A 26,386-nucleotide genomic window follows, 5' to 3' on the forward strand; every position below is an offset into this window, starting at 1 on the left:
TTGGAGGGAACCAGATGTTGACACAAGAAAGCTAGATGAGTTGTATGAGAGGCTAAGCTCAGTATTCTATGATAGTATTTGTTGAGGTGACCTAATTTTTGATAAAGACTCAAGCAAAATTAATTTAGCTCTTAGGTTGGATGGTTTTGTTTTAAATTATACTTTTAATAGTTTCTCACATCAAATCTTGCTCCTTGCTTGTGTTCTTAAAAGTTTGTTTATTACCCTACTGTGATTAATGTTTGAAGGTTCCAAGATTTTAAATAAAAATGTGGCCCTGATAATTCTGGTAATATCATAAGTGTCAAAATTCTTTCCCTGATACTTTGCATTGTGGGCCAGGTTGCCAAAAAGGTAATAGAATCCTCTCTTAGCAATAGCATCTGGCTAATCAAAATAAAATCTGTCTTCCAGACTTTTTACAGGAGAGTTTGGTTAGCTTTGAGTCTAATTAAAGAGTCGATTACTTGATACCTATGAGTGTATTACTTGATACCTATTAAAAACTGGAAATTCTGAGATGTCAACTGTTTTTTTTATATATAGTGGGGGGTAATTTCTTCAACTATAAATAAGAGGTTCAAGTAAGTTTTCAAGTATAACATTTTAAGGGCACCTGTGTAGGAGCTGAAATGGATAGAACTTAAGAGCCAACAGTTTTGCATTTGTCAAAGCATCTTGCATTTCTTAATGACAATACTAGATTTTTTTAAGGAACTCAGTTTGTCTTATAATGCACTAAAATAGATTCTTGCCTTTGTGGTTTTGGGGGGAATGGTGGGAAAGGAAGGAGCAAGTTATTATTTGATAATATAATTTTACTTGTTTTACAGTACGGAAAATTATGTCATCAAAACAGTTATGAGAAATGTCTCTATGAGCAATCCCTTTGCTTCTTAGAAGTTTGAATTTGGGGGGGAAAGGTTGACAATTTAGGGGGAGAAAAAAAAGCCTAAAAGGAACAGCATGCTGGGCAGGGTGTTCCTGGAGTGCGCCATGTTCCCGTGTTCTTAGTGGTGATCACATACCAACCGGTCAGGATGCGGCTGCTGGCTTATCACTTTGCTTTAATCATTATTTATGTGTTTAGCAGGAATATAAACTACGACCGATAAAGTATTGAAGCCATATGTTTTAGAAATGACAGATTTTATAAAACTAACATAATTATTCAGGGGAAAAACAAAGGTTTAGCTCTTACGTGGGTTCTATTTGATAACGATCCTCCCCCCCCCCATTTGACATCACATTAGAAACACTGGGCCATAGGTGAATTACACATGCAGGTTTGTCATCTGTAGGTTTATAAAAACATAGAATTTTTGTTTGAAGGTTTAGTGGATCAGTTTCTGTACGCAGCGATAAAAATCTTCAAATATCTCACTCTTTGCTAGCAGGTGAACTTATATTCATTCACTTGTGTTTCTTCCAGATTCACGAAAAACTCCACTACTATGAGAAGCAGAACCCCGTGCCCATCCTCCACGGTGCAGCCGTCTTGGCCGATGATGTAAGTGTGCCTCTCTGAGCTCCCTGGGACTCTGAGCCTTCGTGAGCCTGGCCTGGGGCAGAGCTCATCCTGCCCCAGATGACAGATGCGTGCGATACTAGGAGCGAAAACCAGGAGAAGCTGCAAATGTTTCACAAAGTCCTGTCATCACGGAGCTTATGCAGATACTATGCTGATTTTCATTCACTTTCCTGCTCTAAAATTTTTGCCTGGACATAACCCCCTCGTTCTACCTTGGTAACTGCGTACCAGAACTTTTAGCCTCTAACTCTCCGGGGAGAGAGAGAGAAGCTGTCAACTAGTGGAGTTCTGAGAAAGTCACAGGCAGGAGGAATGCTTTGGAGAAATAAAGACAAATGAGATAGGTCTATCGCTGACAGTGCTAAAAAATGACAGATACTAGAATAGGAACGAGGCCTTATGAAATACATAAAAAGACAGGATTGTTTTTAAAATGGGTTATAAAGCATAGTAATGATTTATGGATATCAGACCTCTCCAAATTACCTTCATAACCAAAAAATAAATTTTTGCAGCAGTTGGCATTGATGGAGTAGTTAATTTCCTGTAGCTATAATTTTATTTTCGATCTGGGGGAGGGAACTACCTTGCTGTTTCTTACTGTTAACTTTTAAACTTGGATGAATTGAAAGCACACCTGGATAAACTATAAAGGACGCTAAGCCAGATGAGAAATAGGTCTTGTGTGAAGGCGGGTTTTAGCGATATCCTGTAGCTTATCTGTTGCTTTTTGAAGTTTTTGCTCGGTTACGATAAAACAAGCCATCGTTCAGTTTAGTAAAATATCGGGGCCATAGAATAAAAAAAAAAAAACAAAAAACTGACCATCTTCAGAAGTTGATTTTCTTATATATATGTTCTCTATTTTAATTTAGATAATAAAGCGCATGTAATAAATCTCCAAGTGGTTTGCTATTTGTTTAGTCCTCAGTCTCCCTTCCAGTTTTACCCACAGAGATTAGATTATAGGGATGTTTCGGTTTCCGTGTTTTATGAGGAAGCTTACTCCTCTGCCTTAATAGAACCAAAATTTTTGAAGTGAAGGTGAGCAAAGATGTAGAGAGAATTCTAGTAAGCTGCGGTTGGCACTTGAGAAAGTCTTAAAAATCACTTTAAAAACATTTACTATTGAGGGTTTGGGGAAATATTTGTCACTCTCCAATGTGGTTGAGGCCCAATCATATTATGACAATAATGCTTTTTAAAAGAATTAGAGACTTACGTAAATAGGGTAAAATGTAGCATTTTCTAATTCATCAGAGCAATATATGTGAATTTTAAAAATATTGTTACAAAGTGCCTAGAGAATGCAGAGAGCCTTTTGTGACTTTTTTGAGTTAACAGTTATTTATGATTATTTTACCTCGAAAAACAAAAATTTTACCTTGAAAAAGTAAAATCACTTTTTGCAATGTAACAAATGAATATATCAGTTTTATCAGGTTTTATTTTTGTGTATAATTTATATGATGTCCTTCTTTTAGAGAAAAGTCCTTTTCCAGAGATAAGAACAATTATTTTTAGCTTGGTAGAAACAATAGGAGCAAAGAGAAATTTCATGCAGTGTTTTAAGAAGGCTTTTTAAATGAAAATATATGTACGTATTTTGAATTCTGTACTGTGTATTTATTTCACAATTGTAATTTCTTTTTCTACTTGGTCTTGCTTTTCTTCTTAGGAAATTATATGATCCTTACTATAGACTAAAATGGAATAGAGTGTTGATGGGAAGATCTCTTTTGAAGAACATGAGGCGTGTTAAAAGTTCCAGCCCTTTCTTTAGCTAGAACCAGCAAATGGGAATTCTTGATTGTTATAGTAGAATATAGTCAGCATTTCTGTTCCCAGAGTACTTGTCAACCTATTGTAAGTCATTCTATGATTAACTTGGTTTATACTTAACGGATTTTTTTAGTCTGTGTAGGTAAACATAATAAAAGTTTCAGACTCCATTGGCTCTATTAGAGACATTCTAGTTCTTTTTCCTCCAGCTCTAAACAGCAAGCTACTGTGGGTTTTTGGAAACCTTGTGAATTTCACCACCTCATTCAGAAACTTTTTTTTTTTTTTCATTTTTTTCTTTCTCTTTCTTTCTCTCTCTCTTTAAAAGTAGTGTCAAAGCCTGATCCAATCCTTTTTACAAGTGGTCCTTTGTTTGCATGTAAAAGGCTGTTCCTTAAGATGAAGCGCTGGGGTTTGCCCTTATTGCAATAAATCAGAGAAGGTGATCTGGCTGGTGGGGTTTTTTGAGTTATACTCAGCCAAGATCCTGGGCTGAGATCTGGGCTACCAAGGGCCTGAAAAGAGGAGCAATGATTGATGGTCTGTTTTCTTTCATATGCTGACTGCTTAATCACTGGAGAGTGGCAAGGTAGATTCTCAGTTGTCACACGTGGAGCCACACAATGCTCTTACTAAATGTTCTGTCAATGTGCTCTCCCTTGCAGTTGGCTGAAGAGCTTCAGAACAAGCCATTAAACAGTGAGACCAGAGAGCTGTTGAAACTACTGTCAAAACCCAATGTGAAGGTGAGGACGTGTAATAAATATCTTCCAGAGGGGCTACTTTCTGAGACTTCAGATGAATTTTATTTTGAGCATCAGTTTTCAAGTGAATGTATTTTCAAATAGTGTGCAGTATTTTCATAACCCAGATTCCATTAAGGAAGACAAGTTGAGCTTTTGATGATAATGTGACCAACTACAGAATACTGTAATTGGGAAGCTCAGGATTTAAGTCAGTGAATATAATGTCACCTCAAGGTCAGTGTCTTTTTAAACGAACGTAAGAGTACAGAATACAGAACCTACTAGTGATTTTGCTTAGGCTCATTTTACTTGGTTAGTGAATGGTATTCCAATATATTTGACAGCTACTTATCTATTTTTTTATAGGATCATTTCAGCTTTTCTCTTTCCCCTCCCTCGTTGTCTTCCCCATCTCCTCTCCCTCTACTGATTCATGTGTTAATATATATTACCATTTTACAGAGAAGAGCAGTTTCCCAGTGTAAAATGCTAGTAAAATACCAGTAGGCAGATTCCAATTCTCCTTGCCGTTTTTTTTATTGAAGAATAGTTGACGTAACAATATTGTATTAGTTTCAGGTGTACAACATAGTGATCTGATATTTATATACATTACGAGATGGTCACCACAATTAGTCTAGTTACTATCTGTCGCCATACAAAGTTGTTACAATATTATTGACTATATTTCCTCTGTGGTATATTACATTCCTGTGTCTTATTTATTTTATAACCGAAAGATTGTATCTCTTAATCTTCTTCACCTATTTGACTCCTTCCCTTACCATTTTTCTTCCAGGTATATCATTTATCTTTCCTCCAAAGGTGCTTGGTCAACAGAAGTCATTTCAAAAATGTCCTGTTAATTCTAAGGTCATTAATGCACTATATCCTATAACCTGCACATTTTGGACTTGATACTGCTGCAATTACATGTGAAGTATTATCCATGAGTCATAATTACATGTAGATTATGTAATTAAAATGATCAGTTATCTTTTTTTTTTTGTAAAGATTTATTTGAGAGAGTGCAAGTGGGAGGGAGGGGCAGAGGGAGAGGGAGAATCTCAAGCAGACTCCCTGCTGAGTGTGGAGCCCAACATGGGGCTCGATCTCACAACCCTGAGATCATGACCTGAGTTGAAACCACGAGTTGGATACTCAACTGACTGAGCCACCCAGGTTGCCCCAAAATGATCAGTTTCCTTATGATGATTTCTATTAAGCATATGTAGGGTATCAGATGAATATTTCTGCCTAGATGCAAAAATTGATTTCTACCTTCCTTGAAAAATCTCCTTTGCTATAATAGTCTTAAATTGATGGTCAGGAAAGATAGTATTAAATAAAAGATGAGGTGAAAACATGTACAAGCTATAATTCCTAATCCTTAGAAGTAAAGTAAACGCTGTCAAGAATCAGTGGATTATAATTAGTAATTTAGAGTAGTTGACTTATCCTGGTACAGAGGAGATTGGTTGAATTTTAGTTCTAAAAGAATAAGCATCAGCTTAGAGCAAAATAGTCCCTTGAAATTAAAGACAGAGTATGTAGAAAGGTTAAAGACAAGTCTCAGAGTAAGATTCATAGGGAGAAAAGGTTCTGAAATGTCTTCATTTTGGTCTCAGAGTACACATGCAAAGTTAATATGAACCAAAGAAAGGTGAGGTCAGCTGTGAGCAACTTGTTAAACTCCTTGTTGAGAGTGCTATCTTGATTTGAGTATTAGAAACTGAAGAAGAGTGTTACCAACAAAAAACAATGACATGATTTTGGTATTCTTTTGAAGAGTGTTTGGAATGGAATAGCTAATAAAGAAGAGATTGATGATACTGGATGGAAACTGGTATTTGGCTCGAGAGGGAGGTTATGATTTTAGATGGTATTCAGCACCATTGGATACAACCTTATAATTAAATCCTGGAACTTTGTTACAGTGAAAATATTTTAGACGAATACTTTTTAAATTTTGTATGTTTATATAGCCCTGTGCTAAGAGAATGGGTGAGAAGTCAGCATGAAAGATGTATTTTCAGGAAGCGATGTGTGGGAAGTGGGTGGGATTGCAGACGCAAGATGTCTCAGTTGGCAATGGCCGTTTCTAGTGAGCCAGTCCTGGGGGGAAGAATCTTTCTTCCCTTTATGACCTAACATTTAACATTGCTTTCCTTGAAATCAATTACATTAACTACCATCAATTTGAATTTCACTTCTTTTCGGGTAATTACTTTAAGAAGTCATTTAGTAAACTTAAAATATTTTCTTTTTTTTTTTTTTTTAAAGCAGAAGCAAGGTACAGTAGGATGACAGGTATACATGAATTATAAGTTGAACTGACAGTTTAAATATGAAAAGCATTACTCCAGGGTGTGAATTTGAATACTGTTTTTTAATTTTTAGTGGAGAAGGGAAGTAATTATTCGCTTGTTAAAGAGGGCTGTTTCATTTAAAATATTTAGTTCACAGTAGTGAAAAGAAACCTCAGGTGCACCTCCAAAGTAATAATGAGTTTTGTAAACACACACAGATAATATACAGCCAAATATATAGCCACTATGAGAAGGATAATACTTGTATCCCACAGATCTGCCAATTCCTTTTTGAAAAGTCTTAAAACTTTCTCTGGTTATTTGTGTCACTAGAGTCAGATCTTCATTCATTCTCAAATGTCCAGTGCCTACTGTGTGCCAGGCCCTGTAGATACAACTTGCAGAAGACTCGTGAAGGTTAATGAAGCTGACAGGAGAAATACTGGGTAAAAGAACACATGAAATACTGTGGAGGGAGTGCCTGGGTGGCTCAGTTGGTTAAATGTCTGAATCTTGGTTTCAGCTCAGGTCACGGTCTTGGGGTGGTAAGCGTGGAGCCTGCTTGGGATTCTCTCTGTTCCTCTCCCTCCGCCCCTCCCCTGGTTCACGCTTTCTCTCTTTCTCTCTCTAAAATAAATAGATAAAATCTTAAAAAAAAAACAAAACAAAACACCATGGAAATCAGAGGAGGGATGCTAAATCTAAATTTGGGGAGGGAGGAAGGAGTGAGGGAAGGGTTGAAAACTTGCCAGAGGAAGTGGCATATAAATTGAGCCCTGAAGATTGAGTTTGAGGTAACCAAAAGAAGGAATAGGAGAGTCAAGTTGAGGTGGGATGTGAAAATAGATTTTTTTTGAAAGATGTATTTATTTTAGGCAGAGAGAGGGTGGGGGGAGGGGCAGGAGAGAGAGACTCCCACTGAGCAGTGAGCTGAACTCGGGGCTTGATCTCACAACCCTGAGAGTGTGACCTGAATCAAAATCAAGAGTCAGATGCTTAACCGACTGAGACACCCAGAGGCCTCTGAAAATAGGTATTTTAAATAAGGTGAATAGTATGTGAATCCTCTTAAAGGAAATAACTTGTCCAGTTTGAGGATGAAAATAAGTTCAGTGTGGTTGAACAGTAGCTTGTGGAAGAGGAAGGGGCAGGAGTTCAGAGCTAGACAGGGGATCTTTTGAGTAGGGGGGCCATGTACGTCCTGGTTTGCCCAAGAACAGTCTGGTTTGTGCCTGTAGTTCCAGCATGATTATTAATAGCCTCCTTTCCATTTCAGTTGTTTCCTTCTTTAGAGGATAAATTATAGGGCCACCCTTATTGTGAGCATATTAAAAAGTTTGGATTTCATCCTAAGAGCAGTGGAAAGTCATTGAAAGGATTTAAATCGGCAAGTGACACAGTTGCTCTAGTATACAGATTCTTGGAATGGTGGGGTGGTGGTCGGGTGGGAGGAGTGGATGCTGAATGGAGGAAGGCCAGCTGGAAGCCTGTGGAAGTAACTCAGGGAAAACATGATTAAGGCCTTAGTGAGGGCTGTGAGGGATGGATGGAAGTGGGGGACGGGTGGAACTGGACAGAGCTTCAATACATGGTATTGGCACAAGTGGTTAATTATTGGGAAAAATAATATAACCAAATATAATGCGTATTATGTGTAATACACAATGAATTCCAAATAAATGAAAGATGTGAGTATAAAAAATTGAACCATAATCCTGGGATAGAGAAGAAACACTCACAATCTCAGGAACAGATAGACAGACACACATAGGAAAAGTAAAAGAGAAAATCCATGAATGTGGTTAGAAGGAATAATTTATTTATATAAACAGTCTACATTTGTCTTTAATAAAGTTGTGATAATTTATTACTTTGACTTTAATTTTACTTTTTACAAAGGGACTTGATAAAGACTTTTGAAAGTAAACAGGAAATTTTTTTGATAATGTGTAATTGCATTTTTAATTCAGACTATGGAGAAAGTAGAAGTCCCTGTCTTCATTGCTCTGTTTGTGAAGATGAACATCATTCCATATGTTTAATGACTTTCTATTTTGTCTATGAAGTGTGTGTTCATAATACCTTTTAGGGATAACTACTGTTCATTGGCTGCATTATTTTTCCTTTTTGCGTACAGAAATATTACCTATACATTTTTTCTTTCAAGATTTATTTATTTAGGGGCACCTGGGTGGCTTAGTCGGTTAGGTATCTGCCTTCGGCTTGGGTCATGGTCCCAGGGTCCTGGGATTGAGCTCCGTTTTGGGCTCCTGCCTCTTCCTCTTCCCTCCCCCTGCTTGTGCTCTCTCTCTCTCTCTCTCTCTCTCAAAAAAAAGAATTACTTGAGAGTTAGAGAGTGGGGGGGTAAGGGCAGAAGGGGGAGGGAGAGAGAGAATCTCAAGCAGACTCCCTACTGAGCATGGAGCCCAACTCGGGGCTTGATCCCACAACCCTGAGATCATGACCCGAGCTGAAATCAAGAGTTGGACGCTTAACCAACTTTGCCACCCAGGTGCGCCTACATTTTTTCCATTATAAATAGAATGCACTATTTTTCTGTTTTGTTTTGTGGACTTTTAACATTTTGATATTTTGTGGACTTGTCTTTGGAGCAACGTAATTGTCCACTTCTAAGAGATAAGTTAGATAACTTTGCTTTTTTTGCTTTTTATAATGCATATCTCTTGTATATTTCAGAATTTTATTAGGTCAATAAGTTGCTGGTTAAATTATCTGTACATTTAAAATTTTGATAGTGATTGCCATCTTGTCCCTCACAACAATCTGGACAGGTCCTCTCAGTGTGCAGTGCCCGCAGGTGTGCGTGAGAAGGTCCTTTCCCCCTATGTCCTCACAGCCCTGTTTAATTTTCTTCTTCAGTTTTGTTAATCGATCACCACTGGAATATTTGTCAACACTTTCCGTATACATCTTGCCACCCTCAAGTCTCCCAACAGTTAAGAAATGCTTGTCATTTTGTAACCATTGTCTCACCTGAGGGCTGTCAAAGAGTTAAAGATTACATTCAGTTGTTAAATCTCTGAATCGAGGTATACTTGGGTGGCTCAGTTGATTAAGTGTCTGACTCTTGGTTTCGGCTCGGGTCATGATCTCAGGGTTGTGAGACTGAGCCCTGCTTTGGGCTCTGGGCTCAGTGCAGAGTCTGCTTGAGATTCTCCCTCCCTCTCCCTCCACGCTCACTTGTGTGCTCTCTCTCTCTCAAATAAATAAATAAATATATGTATTTTATTGACATATAATGTACTATTTGTTTCAGGGGTACAGGTCTGTGATTCACCAGTCTTACACAATTCACAGCGCTCACCATAGCACTTCCCCTCTCCAATGTCCATCACCCAGTTACCCATCCCTCCCACCCATCTCCACTCCAGCAACCCTCAGTTTGTTAGTATTTTTAAAAAATCTGTGAATTGATCAGTCAGTTGCCATATCCAAACAATAAGTAATAACTACTTTTGTTACTCAATAATGTTTCTAAAATCCAGTCTTATTGTCCAAATCTTAAAGTCCAGGAAAAGTAATGAAGCATCAAAGAAACAGCAGATGGTGAGAAAAAGGAAGTGGGGTAGTGAGTAGCAGAAGGCCTCAGTAGACGTGATAGGGTGTGGGAGCTTCCTGCAGTGATAGAGTGGAGAAGAGCAATAGTGTTGGTGGCCTTTGGGGGAGCTGATGAAAGGATGTGGATCTCTACAGAGACTTTGTTTCTAGGGGAAGCAAAGAGAGTCATTAATAATAAGAACCACTCCTAGGCATCACATGGCCACATTAAAGGCAAATCATCATCTATGAATCATCATTCAGAGTCTCGTTTTTTGATAAAACAGTGAAGTGACATCATCTCTAGAATATGGTATTATAATTTAGGAAGTCGGGGAAAATTTGGTAGGTTTTAAAAAGGCAATAAAATAAAAAGATTTGTTGTAATTTTTCAGCTTTCCAAAATGTGCATTTACAGAAATTACTCATTGCCTGAGCGTGTAGAATGGATGAGACTTCATTTAAGCATGCAAAAGGGAAAAGTGAAGCTTCCTTCTGGAGGAATAAATCAGTGTTACTCATTCTTATGAGTTAGACACTTAATTCTGTTGACCTGACAGATACTAAAATATAGAATTGACTCCAGGGGGTCCAAAGCAGTGAAAGTCTGTGCTCCTGATGAGTTATAAGGCCCAGTGTTCAATTTCCTGCATAGTCTTCTGAGCAACAGGTAAACCCATCAGTTCTGATTGGGGTGGTTATGGCATATGGAAATACAATTTTCTTATTTAGGTGTGTTGCCTTTCAAAAGGACAATCTATATTGAAGAGTAAAGTCGTCACAGTTAAAACAGGCAAATAGAATACAGAGTTACTTTTAGTTGTCCAAAATAAAAATGTTGCTAACCAAATATATTTGTAAAGCAAAACTATTAAAGAATTAGGAACTCAATATCTATGAATCTTAAAAATGTATTTTGGAATCCAGACATGGAGATGAATACAAAGCTAAAGAGGAAAAATACATAGCTGCTGCTGTTAGTATTGCCTATCAACTATGATAATTATTTTATTTTAAAAGATGTTTATTAGTGATCTCTATTAGTCTTATCTATGTGCAAGATAGTTATCATAGATACCCAGATAGTGAACATTTCTGATGTTTTTCATTCAACTCTATATAGATCCATATCCCATCCACTGTCTATTCCTATCTTCCTGTCTGAAAAACTTCATATACCATTTTTTGTAGTGCAAGTTTCCTGGTGATGAATTCCTTCAACTTTTTTATGTCTTTAAAAAGTCTTCATTATCCCTTCATTATTAAAAGATATTTTTGCTGGGTATAGAATTTTAGGTTGCCGGTTTTCTTTGAGTATTTAAAAGATGTTGCTCTTTTATCTTGAAGCTCGTATTGTTTCTGATGTGTGTTGTCATTTTAAGCTTTTTTTCTTTGGCTGATTTTAAGATTTTTTCTTTCTCACTGGTCTTAAGCAATTTGGTGTTATTTCTTTTTATGTTTTTTTTCTTTTTTTTTGTGCTTGGATATGTTGAACTTCTTGGACCTAGGGGCTTTTTCTCCCCCCCATCAAATTTGGAATATTTTATGCCATATTTCTTCAAATATTTTTTTTTAACACCACTCCTTTCTTTGGAGATGCCAATTAGGTGTATATAAGTTGTCCCATAGCTCAATAATGTTCTGTTCATAATTTTTTACTATATTTTCTCTTTGTGCTGTTTCATTTTAGGTAGTTTATAAATTGCTTTAACTATAAGCGTTAATCTCATTCAGTGTACTTTTTAAAAAATTTCATACATTGTATCTTTTATCTCTAGAAGTTTGACTTGAATCTTTCTTATATATGGCAGGTCTCATTTTCAGTGTTTTCTCTAGCTTTTTAAGCATTTGGAATACAGGTATAGTAATTGTTTTAATTTTCTTGTCTGCAATCTCTCTGTAATTTCAGGATTTGGTTCTATATAATTCTGTCAGCTGTGTAATTTTCAGAGTTTAGCTCTATGGTGTTATGTTGTTCATTATGAGTAGTATTTTCTTCTGTCTTTACATGCCTCATAACTTTTGTCAGTAATTGATTGGCTCTCAGTCATTATGAGTTTTACTGTGTTTGATGCTGGATATTTTCATATTTTTATAGTGATATTCTTGAGTTTTTTTTCTGTTATATAATTAAGTTACATGGAAATATTTTGGTCCTTCAGAGGCTTGCTTTTAAGCTTTGTTAGGTGAGATCTTAGCATTGTTTAATCTTGGATTAAGTATTTCCTCCTGTTAAGACAATATCCCTTGTTAACTGTCCTCAGTGCCTTGTGAATGCCAAGCTTTTCCCCTCTGACTGAAGGAAACAGGAGCTATTCCTGCCCTGTGTGAGCTTTGGGGATTGTTCCCTGTAATGCACAGTTTCTTAACCTTGGAACTATTAACATTATGGAGCTTGAAAATTATTGGGGGGAGGGGGCGTGAAGGGCAGGGAACTGCCCTGTATGCTGTCAGATGTTTAGGAGCATCCCTGGCCTCAAACTGGATGGCAGTAGCACCCTCCACACTGTGACAACCCAAAATGTCTCCAGACATTGCCAAATGGCTGTTGGGGAGTAAAATTGTTCTCAGCTGATAACCACTGCTCTAATCCTTTCTGGTAGTTTTTTTGTATGCACACTCAAAGGGGGGCCTCCTGCAGATCTCCAGAGCCCTGTGCCTGTCACCATCTTTTCTTTCATACTCTGAGAACTTTAGTTCCTTGACCTCCCAACATTCCTCACTGTGTTGTCTCAACTTACGGAGACCAGTGGGTTCTGCCTGGGTACCTTCTCCCCCTACACGGCCAGGAAACTCTGGCCTCACAAGGCTCACATTTGTTTCCTGTCTCTCAGTGATCACTGTCCTTAATTGTCTGATGTCCAGTGTCTTCCCAAACCATTGTTGCATCTTTTGTTTTTGTTTTGTTTGTTATTTTTTTTCAAGTGGGATCCCTATTAACTTCATCTTGGCTCTCATCCTCATTCCTGAATGGTATTTTTGCTGAATACACAATTCTGGGCTGGCTGTTATTTTTTTTTTTTTTTTTTAAGCACTTTCAAGGTATTTAACTGGCTTCTGGTTTCCATTATGGCTAATCACTCAGCTCTCAGTCATATTTTTTTCCTGATATTTTTAAGATCCTCCTGTCTTTGGTGTTCTGTAGTTTCACTACGATATGTATCTAATCTTGGATTTCTTTTTATTGTTCCTGCTTCCTAATGGATATATTGGGTTTCCTGAATCTTCAGGCTCGGTCTCTCATCAGTTGTCAAAAATTTACAGCTATTATCTCTTCAGATATTTGTTCATCTTGAGGCTGTTCATTCCTTTGCTCTGAAACTCTTGTCAGATACAAAAAGCACCAGCCCCCAAGGAAAAAACAATTAAACTCATTAAAATTTGGATTTCTTGTTGAGCAAAAAACACTAATAAGAAAGCAAAAGGGAAGCTACCAAATGAGAGAAGACATTTGTGGCATATGTAACTAACAAAGGCTTGGGTCCAGTATATTATAAAGAATTCTTACATATCAATAAGAAAAAGACAGATGGAATAGAAAACTGTGTGAGGATCTTGAGTAGGCATCTCACAAAAAAAGCGATCATTGGTTATAAGAAATACGAAATTTCAATCACAAGGAGATACCGCTGCCAGATTGAAACTAGTAATGTAAAATGTTGGGGATCATGGGATATAACTAGAACTCATGGAAGCTGTTGGTAGGAGTAGAACTGGGACAGCCACTTTGAAAAATTGTTCATCTGGTATCTAGTAATGTTGAATATACTTAGAAACCCACAACCCAGACTTTTCTCTCTTAAATATACTCGACCTTTGAACAATCCAGGGATTAGGGTCACTGACTCCCTGCATGGTTAGAAATTTGTGTGTAAGGAGGGCACGTGTTGTGATGAGCACTGGGTGTTATACACAACTAATGAATCATTGAATACTACATCAGAAACTAACGATGTACTATATGTTGGCTAACCGAACATAATTTAAAAAAAAAAAATTTGCGTATAACTTTTGACTCCCAAAAACTTAACTACGGATAGCCAACTGTTGACTGGAAGCCTTACCAATAGCAAATAGTTGATATTGATGACACATATTTTGTATGTTATGTGTATTATATACTGTGCTCTTCCAGTAAATGAGATAAAATGTTAAGAAAATTATAAGGAAAAGAAAACACATTTATAAGACTGTATTGTATTTTTCAAAAAAATACCTGGATACAAATGGACTCATGCTGTTCAAACCCACGTTGTTCAACGGCCAACCGTACTTAACCCCAATTGTGTGTGTGTGTGCACATGTGTGCACGTGTGCGCATGCGCATTAAAAGATGAGAAATATTTATAGCAGCGCTATTTATAATAGCCAAGAACTGAAAACATCCTAAATGTTCCTCAAAGGCATAGTGGGCAAAGAAACTGTGAGATATTCATATCTTGGGGAAAAAAAGACCACAGGTGAATGCAGCTGGACCATTGAGAGGCTATTACAGTTCTCCAGGTAAAACACGACAACATCGATGTCTCTGAACTTTTCCTATAAAAATGGTCTGTTGCTCCTACTCCATTTTGCTCTCGTAGCATGATGGCAGTGATGGACAACACATCCATGAATGAAGACTGGGTGACAGGACCATTTCCTTTACAAAAACAGCTGGCATCGTTTGCCAGCTTCTGGTCTAGAGCTGAGAGAAGACAACATATTTAGGGTATATTTTGCAAGTAGATTTAACAGGATATGGATTGGGTGTTCAGGAGTGTAGGGTGGAGGAGAGATTTGTTTCAGGGATGATTTCTAGGCTTCTGGCTAGAGTAATTTACAGACTGTGGTGGTAGTGATTAGGGAACAAATTAGATAAAAGTCTAAAACCCTCTCCTAAAATAGTCGTGATATGTCCAGGTTTGAGAGTTACTTTGGTCATTGGTCTATAATGACAATGTGACGGTGTTTTGTGGAGATTTACCACCATGACAGTCATGACTAGAAAAACTTTCATTATACACAAACTAGTTATCTTATTACACAAAAAATGAAAAGGTGAGAAAACCAGAAAAGAAGGAAAGTTAGTCATTATCAGTCGGCTTTTTGTGTGTTTTCTGCTAACAGGAGGAAGGGAAGAATACAGTTCCCTCAGATTCCTACTGGCTGATCAACAGTGTACCTATAGCCTCATTTTCTAGTAAAAGTAATAATCCCCACCCCGTCCCCAGCTGCTACCCTTATAATGATGAACCAGAAAATATACAGGTGAGAGGACTTTTATGCGGATTCTTGTCCTGTATTAGTGGCATTGGGGATGGGGATGGCAGCCAAATAGTGCCGCCTCCTCCTGTCCTACATTCTCCCATTTCTAAGATCCTCCTTTTCAAGTAGTTGCCTATCACCATTCTTACGTCAAGATTATAACACCAGTTTGATTTTCTTTATAGTTGGATGTGCTTGGGATTTTGTATTTGATTAATTTTTTTCCAAATGTTGACTTTGATAGGCTTTGCTCTCTGTACATGATACTGTGGCTCAGAAGAATTATGATCCTGTATTACCTCCGATGCCTGATGATATTGACGATGAAGAAGACTCAGTAAAAATCATTCGTCTGGTCAAAAATAGAGAACCACTGGTGAGTTGTGGTGTACATTTTGTGCTCAGATACGAGTAGATATCATGATAAAACCAAATCTTATGGGGACATACCATTTATGCCTCTCTTTGAAACATAATTTTTCTATGTTGTCAAACTTTAGTCATGTCTAAAAAATATTATTTAGAAAAATGAAAAAAAGCTAAGTAAAACGACAAGCATTCTCTTGGTTATACATAGCAATAATTTGTAAGATGTGATGTTGACATTTATAAAAGAAAGCATAACTTGTGCCAGTCACAGCTGATTTAAGATTAAATGGTGCAACTAGAAATAATTGCTTATGGCTTTTCTAGAAAGCTGATTTATTTTAAAGTAATGAGGAGAAGCTTACCAAATATCTGTTATTTCAAAATGTAAATGTACCCATTTATTTTAGCACCAGAATTTATACAATGTCAGATTACATCAAGGGGTTTATGGTGGGCAGAACGATGCCCAGTGATGTCATGTCCTAATCTTCAGAACCTGTGAGATACTACTTTAAATAGCAAAGTCATGATTTGGTAAGAGTCTTGAGATAGGAAGATTATCCTGGTTTAGATGGTGGGTCTAGTGTCATCACAAGGGTTTTTACTGAGGTGGAAAGGGGAGGCAGGGAGTCAGAGTTGCAAAAGGAGACATGATGACTAAAGCAAAGGTTGATGTTGCCATGAGCCAAGGAATGCCAGAAGTTTCTAGAAACTGGAAAAAGCTCAAGGATCAGATTCTCTCCTAGATCCTCCAGAAGGAACGCAGCCCTGCTGACACCTTGATTTTAGCCCCAGGACACTCGTTTTGACCCTCCGACTTCCAGAACTGTAAGATAATAAATTTGTGTTGGTTTAAGTCACTACCTTTGTGTGGTGCATTTGTCTCAGCAATAGGATATGAGTACAGAGTGTATCCATATTTTGATGAAACTACATTCAGAAGAAAAATAGATTTTATCATCTAGCAGTTTATTTTAAATGTGTTGTGGCTCATTTTGTCTACTTAAGACATTTTTGTGTTCTTAAAGCAAATATCAGTGGATAATGCAATACTTGCTGGGCATTATGTGAGGTACTTTACGTACATTATATTTAATCCTCATAGTACGTGTCTTTTTACATTTTTATAGACTAAGAATGAATATGCAAAGAAGCAAAGCAACTTACCTAAGTATCACAGCTAATGAGGGGTAGAACTAAGGTCCAAATTTGGGTTTTTACCTTCCAATACTAGTTTTTTCTTCTATACCATATTGTGTCTTTATACTTTTACCTTTTAGGTGGTTTTCATATTTTGCTTTATTTAAGGACAACTTTGGCACCTTGATAAATGCATTGGACACTCTTGCCCAGAAAAATACACAGATAAATTTGCACGTCATCTAAGGGAATTTTTGAGCCCTTGAAGCTCATCTGTGGATATTCTAGGACTCCCTATATTCCTGGCTAAGACTGTTTAATATAAACTCTGTACTGGTAACCTAAATATGTCTTGGTATTTTTATGAAGGTGACATACTTAGTAAGGCTAGACGGTATGCAGTTGGGATGTAGAAAGATGTATCTCAGGGCCTATCGCCATAAAGTGATTCCTTCTTGTTGGCTTCTGTGCATCCCTCAGTAAGAAATACGTTTTCTGTTTTGACAAATTCAGGCTCTTAGATAATCGAAAGGCTGACCATCTTGAGGAGTTCAGTAATTCCTTAGTAATCATTTCTTTGATCAGTCATAGTTTTCCCAGGGGCGGCAAGGTTTTGGGTGTGTTGGTTTGGTGAGCTAACATTTAAACCACCATCTGCGACATGTTAAGTCCTGAGCCTCTCCTGATCAAATAAGATCTTTAGATATACAGTGCAAGAGGAGGGGAAGCACAAAATACCCCAGGATGTTATTTAGGGGGGGCAGAAGTACTATAAGTTCAGTTAGCAAGAATAGAAGGAAATGCATGGGAATAAAAATTTCAAGTTTCTCTATGGTTGTATGGAGCCTGTGGGGCTATGCAGGTGCTAAGAAGAGGCTAGAAATTGAATTGTTAGGGTGAGGAGCTTGGTTGGCTCAGTCAGTTGAGTCAGTCAGTTGAGACTCTTGATTTTGGTTGGCTCAGTCAGTTGAGTCAGTCAGTTGAGGCTCTTGATTTTGGCTCAGGTCATAATCTCAGAGTTGTGGAGCTTGCTTGGGATTCTCTCTCTCTCCCTCTCTTCCTCTGCCCCCCCCAAATAAATAAATAATATATTAATAAATTAATTAAAATAAATTTAAAAATTATTTCTCTTAAGCATGCGAATGTTTTCCAGATTTGTAACATTTGTATATTCTGGGGATATCTTAAATATTTCTTGGAGTTGTTCAGTTTTCTTATTCCTGTACCATGGTATAATTTGGCAATTTTGTATGTACTTGGTAGCATTTTCCTTTCTACTTCCCCTTAAATGATAAAATTTAAAATTTTTAATTTTAAATTAAATTTTTAATTCCATTGCATTTTTATCCATTATTTTTATTCTGCTTTTTGCCTGTTTTTACATGAATTAAAAAATTTTTCTGTTTCTCCATTATTTAAAAGTAAATTAATAATAAAAAATTTTTCCCCCCAAACTTATGCAATTAACTTCTTTAAACTCTAGGTTTATTTTTTTATACTAATATTCCATATATAAGGCAATTTCAAGGACTTTTAAGTTATTTTACTTTAAAAAATTAGTCACTGGTCGTTTGTCTTCCTAGTGAGCCACAATTTGCATGTTTTTTTGTTCAAGGAGCTATATTGAACAAAAAATAAAAACTTCAAATAGAAAACAACATCTACGTGGAATGAAGAAATCCCCCAAATTATTTGTTAGGATTCCTGAGAAAAGTATTAAGATTTCAGATGTCATTTCAACCTTGGAATATGAAATCAAGGAAGGCGAATTACTTGTCTTGAATATTAGTTTGATAGTTATTGTAAAGTAGGAGTATTGGGTGAATAAACTTAAAGTTTAAAAAATGAACTAGTTAGAAAAGTAGAAAATAGTCATTTTCAACAAACTTGTCATTTTACATTTGTCAAATATCATTTGTCATTTTGGAGAGGTTATTGGAAAAAGCCACAACCACCAAAGGGGTAGGGGGTGGGGAGGGAGAAGCAGAAACGGGGAGAAGATTAAGTCTGAGGCATCCTTAGGAGAATGAATCCAAGCGGTTAAGAATCAAATAGTTAAGATGAGGAAAGCCAAGCTGAAATAAAATTCTAGTGATTGGATGGCCAGTAAATTTTTGGCAAATGATTCAGGAGGAAAGGCCATAAGATTTAGCAGTCAATGGGTTAGTTTATCAGTGTTACTTAAGCATGTGATTTTGGGGGCGCCTGGGTGGCTCAGTTGGTTAAGCATCTGACTCTTGATTTCAGCTCAGGTCATGGTCTCGTGCCCCACATCGGCTCCGTGCTTGGGAGGGAGTCTGCTTGAGGAATCTCTCCTTCTCCCTCTGTCCCTCCCCTGCGCACTCACTCCTGCTATGCACTCACTCTCTCTCAAATAAATAAATAAACCTTTTTTAAAAAATGTAATTTTGTGTGTTAGACTGAGTTATAATGCAGTGCAATAAATACCAAGCTTGCATTAGATGACCTAAGTGGGAGGCATTATGCTGTCACTTATTTGCTCTATATCCTTATAGGAACAGGTCACTTAGCCTCTCAGCCTGAGGTTCCTTATTAGATAATCAGGAGATATGCCTCTTCAAGAGTGTTTTGAATATCAACTAGCATAATGTATTTGAAATGTTTTGTAAGTTTTTATGCATTATGCACGCATTATATCAGTGTTACACAGAATGATGATAAGGTAGGAGCTCTAGATGACAGTTGTTGAAGGAGAGGACCATTTCCAGGAAAAGAGGCAGTGAACACAGATCATGTAGACATTTGCCATGGAAAGGTGAGGGGGTGATAATTTGAGGGAAGGGATGATGAATGAACTGAGAGAAGGAGAGTTTAAAAACACTGGTCAGGATGCAGGGAGCAGAGTTATCCTCCCTTCCAGTGAATATGGAATAATTTGTAACTGTTTTACCCAGAAATAATGAATAATAAATATTAATTTTTAGGCAGGCTTAAGAAAATGACTTTCTATTAGTGAGTGAGTGGATTATAATCCCGATTTTCGGTTTCTGGCATGGGTTGTCCTTGATTCTTTTAGAATGGTGGTGCTCAAACTTTTTTTTAAGATTTTTTTTAAGATTTTTTTTAGATGTCTCTGATATTCTTGATGCAAATGTTTGGTAGATGATACTTGAAACCATTTTGATTTCAAAGGTTCAACCTGAAATCACCTGTGCTACCAGCTGAAGGAGAAGGTCCTAGAATATTGGCAGTATTGTAGGAGATGCAATTTTTATGTAGGACATTGTGATAACTCAGTCTCAGCAGTCCTCTTTTGTAAACCATTTTACAGCAGTAATGAGACACATTTAAGCAGAATTTTAACTTCTCAATCTAACCTGAAGTTCTCTATATTCTGTGTTTTGTCGAAATCACATAGAATAATGAGATGCCTGCGTAGCTCAGTTGGTGGAGCATCCAACTCTTGACTTCGGCCCAGGTCATGATCTCAGGGTCATGAGACTGAGCCCTGTGTAGGGCTCTATGCTGAGTGTGGAGCCTGCTTGAGATTGTCTCTCTCCCTCTCTTTCTCTCTCTCTCAAAAATCACATAGAATAAATTCAGAATATATAAGAAAATATGTAAGTACTAAAACATTAGATACAATTTTAATTCATTTTGCCTTTGCTACATGTGCCATTGGACTGTAGACTTTTGTATAATATGACATGTAATGTGCTCTGTTTTACTGAGTTTTGATCTTATTTTCATGCAAGTACATTCCACTAGGAATACCTCAAAGAATTGTGATAATAGGGGTTTGGAAAGCAATATGGAAATAGAAATCTTCAAGAATGAAGGGATCAAAATGAAGATTGAGTCAAGTGCTGGTATCATGTAGAAAGTGAGAGATTATTTCTCAGGGTCCATAGTTCACCCTCCAGGGATAGGTAAAATCAGCAGATAGCAAGCACTTCTGTTTCAAGATTCCTATCTATAACAGAGTAACCCTTCAGTGTTGGAGTGCTCATCTTTATCTATACATTCTAGAAATTATTTCATCCAGCCCATGGCTTTAAAAATAATCTGTGTGTCAGTGCCTCCCAGGTCTATTTTTTTTCCAGATCTTTTTTCTGAGTTTCAAATTTGCATATCCGTCTGTGTACTTGATATCTCCATTGGAATGTCTAATGGACAGCTCTGTCTTGACATGTCCAAAAGTAAACTGATCTTTGTCCCCAAATCCGTTCCCCTTCTAGGATTCCTCCTCTTCGTTGATTACAATCCCATCTTCCTAATTGCTCAGCCAAAAACCAGAGTCTATCTTTGATACCTTTCTTCTTTCATGTCCCATTTCCAGTCCATTGGGAATTCTTTAGGCTCTACCAATAATATATCCAGACTATTCATCACTTCCCCTCCTGCCAGTCAGATCCAAGCCTTCTTCATCTTTACCCTGGAGTATTCTAACAACCTCCAGTTTGTTTCCTTGCTTTAGCTTTACATTCCTTCACCCTTAACACAGTAAGTGGAGTGAGCCTGTTAGATTATAGCACTTTTGCTGTTCAGGTTCTCCCTGTTTCTTTCAGAATAAAATCCAGAGCCCTCACGAGGATCTACATGATCTGGCTCTCTGTTAACCATCTGATCTCAGCTCCTACTGCTTCTCCCTTTTTACTTTACTCCAGCCATACTGACTTTTTTGCTCTTCCTTGATCATTCTATTCGTAGCCCCATCTCAATACCTTTGTGCTGTTTTCATCTATTCTTTCCCTTTGGCTAACTCCTTCATCTTTTTTTTTTTTCTTTTTTTAAGAGAGGGAAAGGGGAGGGGCAGAGAAAGAGAGAATCTTAAACAGGCTCCGTGATCAGCACAAAGCCTCTTGCAGGGCTCCATCTCACAACCCTGAGATCATGATCTGAGTGGTGGACCTGCACACCCTTTCCTTCATCTCCTTTTTATCTTTCTTTACTCAGTGTCATCTTCTCATTGGGGTGTGTCTTTACACTGTCTTTACATTGTCTTTCTTCTCCCTGCCCTGGCACTCCTGATGTTTCTCATGCTGCCCTCTCTCATACTCATAGTGTTTACTACATTCTAACACACTATATATCTCATTATTTCGTCTTTTGTTTATTGTCCTTCTCCCTTGTTAGATGTAAGCTCCACGAGGGGACAGAAATGCTTAGTTTGTTTCACCACTGTATTACAAGCTCTTGGAACAGAACCTGGCATAGAGTAGGTTCTCAATAAATATTTGTCAACTTCATTGAGTCAGAGAATAAGTCAAAAGGACTAGCAGTAAGGCGCGCCTGGGTGGCCCAGTCAGTTAAGTGCCTGCCTTCAGCTCAGGTCATGATCCCAGGCTCCTGGGATCAAGTCCCACATCAGGCTCCCTGTTCAGCAGGGAGTCTGCTTCTCCCTCTCCCTCTGACCCTCCCCCTGCTCGTGTGCTCAATCTCAAGTAAATAAAATCTTAAAAAAAAAAAAAAGACCTAGCAGTAAGCACAGCAAACTGAATGGTCCTACATTAAAAAATAGTAAAATTCATAGTGAAGAAAAAGATTTATTCCAGTTACTTAATTCTATGTTACAAACCACCCCAAATTTTGTGGCTAAAACAATAATATATTATTATATTTCATAGTTTTAGAGATTGATAGGCTCAGTAGGTGGTTCTTAGAGTCCTTCACATGTACAGTCAGATGGTGGCTGAGACTGGAGTCATCATCTCTGAACTTCATTCCTATGACTGATGCCTGGATTGGGATGGCTGGAAAGTTGGGGGCTGATCAGGCATCTCTTTCTAGGTTGTATCTCCATTTGGCTAGTGTGGGCTTCCTCACAGCTTGGCAGGAATCATGATTTCTTATGGTGTCTGACTTCCCAAAGAGCCAGTATTTCAAGAGGCCCAGGATGCAGCTGCAAGTCTTCTCATAGCCTTAAATGCCTTAAAACCATTTTTACCACTTGATATGAGAATATGGCATGCACATACAAAAAAGGAAGAAATTGTTGATCTCCATCATAGACAAACTACTGCAAGGATAATGAACTTATAAATTTTTGAATAAAAGGTTATAGAAAGATAAGACATTAAGTGTCTGCCTTTGGCTCAGGTCATGATCCCAGGGTCCTGGGGTTGAGCCCCGCTTCAGGGTCCCTGCTTGGCGGGAAGCCTGCTTCCCCCTCTCTCACTCCCCCTGCTTGTGTTCCCTCTCTTGCTGTGTCTCTTTTGTCAAATAAATAAAATCTTAAAAAATAAGTAAAAATAAAAATAAGCAATTCTGATGACTTTGCCTTAGATAAGTCCTGACTTTACTGCACACTAATTTTCTGATCTTAGACAAATTATAACCATTTGTGATTACTTTCTTGTCTATAAAGTATGGATAAATAGAGACTTGGGTTCAAGATGGCAGTGTAGGAAGATCCCTCCCATGTATACAACAAATATACAACTGCATATAGAATAATTTGAAAAAGACCAGAAAACTGGATGAACAGAGCCTCTACAATAAAGGGCAAAAAGAACAGCATTGAAATGGGTAGGAGAGGCAGAGACACCATCTTGCCAGAAACAACCCACTGTACGTTCAGTCAAGGAGGATCTCAAAAATACAGAAGTTTTCCCTGAGTGAGGGGTTTGCATTCCACGTCAGGCACCAAAAACCCTTAGATCCTGAATGAGAAAGATGAGGCCTCTAAATGCCAGACTTTGAAAACCAACAGAGATTATGTTCAGGAAAACCATGGAACTATAGGGAATGGAGAACTTGCTCTTAAGGGTTCATTTGCAGACTCACTCACCAAGAGACCCAGCACAAAAACACCAATTTGAAAAGCACCTAGACCATATGTGAAGGAGACCCACTTACTAATCTTAAAGTGCTTGCCAGAGAGGCCGGAAACTTTTGGAACTTTTCCCAGGGATGGAGACACTGGCCGGTGCCATACTTGTGACTTTATCTACCTTATTAAAGTTGGTGAGGGTGGGAGTCATTTGGAAACTATTCCTCTAATCTGCTAGAGATGGGGGATGTGCCCAGCTGAGAATCCTGCCAACCCCCACACTGCAGTTGTGCATCCCGGCTGGGCCAGGCAACAGCCCTGCCCATCCCTTTGCCACTCAGTGCAGCCATGCATTACACCCAGGCTGGGCACTACCCTATATACCGCTGCGTCAAAAACATAGCCCTGCCACAGCAAAGACTCATGCATCCCATACAGGGAATTCTTCTTGAGCACCTAGCTCTGGTCAGAGGGGATTGAGTTTCTGGGCCATATGACATCTCCTTTGCAAGGTCACTCCTTCAATACTAGGAGAGGTGATTAATTTACCTAGTACATATAAACAGAGAGTCAGACAAAAATGAGACATAGGAAAATGTTCCAAACGAAACAGGATAAAACATTAGAAAATGACATTGATGAAATGAAAATAAGCAGTGTATCTGATAAAGAATTCAAAGTCATGGTCATAAAGATGCTTGCTGAACTCAGAAGAAAATTGGATGAACATAGATCCTCAACAAAGAGAAAATATAACAAAATTCCAAACAGAAGGTACAGAGCTGAACAATACAGTAATTGAACTGAAAAATACACTAGAGCAGTTCAACAGACTGGATGAGGCCAAAGATCAGGTCAGCAAGCTGGAAGAAAAAGCAATAGAAGTCACCCAGAAAGAACAGCAAAAAAGAAAAAGAGAATGAAAAAAAATGATAATTTTTTTTGTTTCTTTTTTTTTTTTTAAAGATTTTATTTATTTGACAGAGAGAGACACAGTGAGAGAGGGAATACAAGCAGGGGGAGTGGGAGAGAGAGAAGCAGGCTTCCCGCGGAGCAGGGACCCTGATGTGGGGCTCGATCCCAGGACCCTGGGATCATGACCTGAGCCGAAGGCAGACGCTTAACGACTGAGCCACCCAGGCACCCCAAAATGAAGATAATTTAAGGAACCTTTGAATCCACATCAAGTGGAATAACATTCACATTGTAGGGTTCCAAATACAAGATAGACAGGGCCAGAAAACTTATTTGAAGAAATAATGGCTGAAAACTTTTCTAATCTAGAGAAGAAAGTAGACCTACAGATTCATAAGGCCCAGCGAGTTCCAAATAAGAAGAACCCAAAGAGATCCATACCAGGACACATTATAATTAAAATGGTAAAAAGGACAATCTTAAAAGCTGCAAGAGAAAAACAACTTATATATCAAGGGAAACCCCATAAGACTATGAGCAGATTTTTCAGCAGAAACTTTGCAGGCCAGAAGAGAGTGGCATGACATATTCAAAGTGCTGAAAGGAGAAAACGTCTAACCTAGAAGTCTTCACTGGTAAGTTTAGTACTCAGGTTTGAAGGAGAGATTAAAAGTTTTATAGATAAGCAAACACAGAAGTGGTTCATCATCACTAAACTGGCTTTATCAGAAATATTAAAGGGACGTCTCTCTAAACTGAAAAAAAAGATGGAACTAATTAATAATAAGAAAGCATATGAAAGTAAAACTGTCACTGGAAAAGGTAAATATATGGCAAAGATAGTGGATCAACCACTAATAAGGCAAGTGTGAAGGTCAAAATACAAAAATAGTAAAATTAACTAAAACTACAGTGATTAGTTGAGAGGCACAAAGTAAAAAGGTGTAAAGTGTGACATAAGAAATATAAAACATGGGAAGCAGGAAGGAAAAATGTAAGGTTTTGGAATATGTTCAACTTAAGTTGCTGTCAACTCAAAACAGACCATTATATGCACAGGAAGTTATAGGTGAACTTAGGAAAATTTATACTAAATACACAAAAGAAAATGAGAAAGGAATCTATACAATATAAAAGGAAACCATTGAACCAGAAGGGAAGAGAGAGAACAGAAGGGAACCAAGAAAACAGCCAGGAAACAATTAACAAAATGACAGTAAGTATGTACCTATCAATAATTACTTTAAATGAACTAAATATTCCAGTCAAAAGACACAAAGTGGTTGAATGGATTAAAAAAAAAAAAAAAAGACACATCTATATGCTCCCTATAATAAGAGACTCACTTCAGAAGTAAGGACATATATAAACTGAAACAGAAAGAATGGAAAAAGATATTCCATGCAAATGGAAACAAAAAGCTGGTGTAGCTATACTTATAGCAGACAAAATAGACTTTAAAACAAAAACAACTATAGTAATAAGAAAGGGCATTACATAATGAAAAGGGTAATCCAACAAGAAGACATAACTTTTGTAAATATATATGCGCCAAATACAGAGAGACCAAGATATATAAAGCAAATATTACAGACCTAAAGGGAGAAATTGACAGTAATACAGTAATAGTAGGGATCTTTTAACACCCCACTTACATCAATGGATACATCATCCAAACAGAAAGTCCATGAGGAAACAGTGGCTTTGAACAATACATTAGACCAGACAGACTTAATAGATATGTACAGAACATTCCATCCAAAAAGAACAGAATACACATGCTTCTGAACTGCACATAGACTAGTCTCCAGGAAGATCATGTTAGGGCACAAAACTAGTCTCAATAAATTCAAGAAGATGAAATATCAAGCATCTTAACCCACAATGGTATAAAACTACAAATCAATTACAAGAAGAAAATTGGGAAAACCCCCAAAATATGGAGATCAAACAATATGCTATTGAACAATCAATGGGTCACTGAAGAAAACAAAGAGAAAATTAAAATTACCTAGGGACAAAATAGGAACACTACAAACCCAAATTTTTAAAATCA

The 26,386-nt window shown here is 37.6% G+C and overlaps 1 protein-coding gene across 1 annotated transcript in view; it reads left to right on the forward strand.

Moving 5' to 3' along the window:
• The window catches only part of MPP7 (MAGUK p55 scaffold protein 7), a 287,565-nt gene that overhangs the window by 169,952 nt on the left and 91,227 nt on the right, over positions 1-26,386 (forward strand). Inside the window, exons 4-6 of the mRNA XM_028120937.2 lie at positions 1,433-1,510; positions 3,979-4,059; positions 15,418-15,549. Coding sequence (XP_027976738.1) covers positions 1,433-1,510; positions 3,979-4,059; positions 15,418-15,549 — 291 coding nt within the window. The remainder of the gene's footprint in view (positions 1-1,432; positions 1,511-3,978; positions 4,060-15,417; positions 15,550-26,386) is intronic.

This window comes from Eumetopias jubatus, unplaced genomic scaffold (assembly GCF_037043125.1).
Source record: "Eumetopias jubatus isolate StellerSeaLion01/CBP00866 unplaced genomic scaffold, mEumJub1_p1.0 scaffold_8, whole genome shotgun sequence".
Lineage (NCBI taxonomy): Eukaryota > Metazoa > Chordata > Mammalia > Carnivora > Otariidae > Eumetopias > Eumetopias jubatus.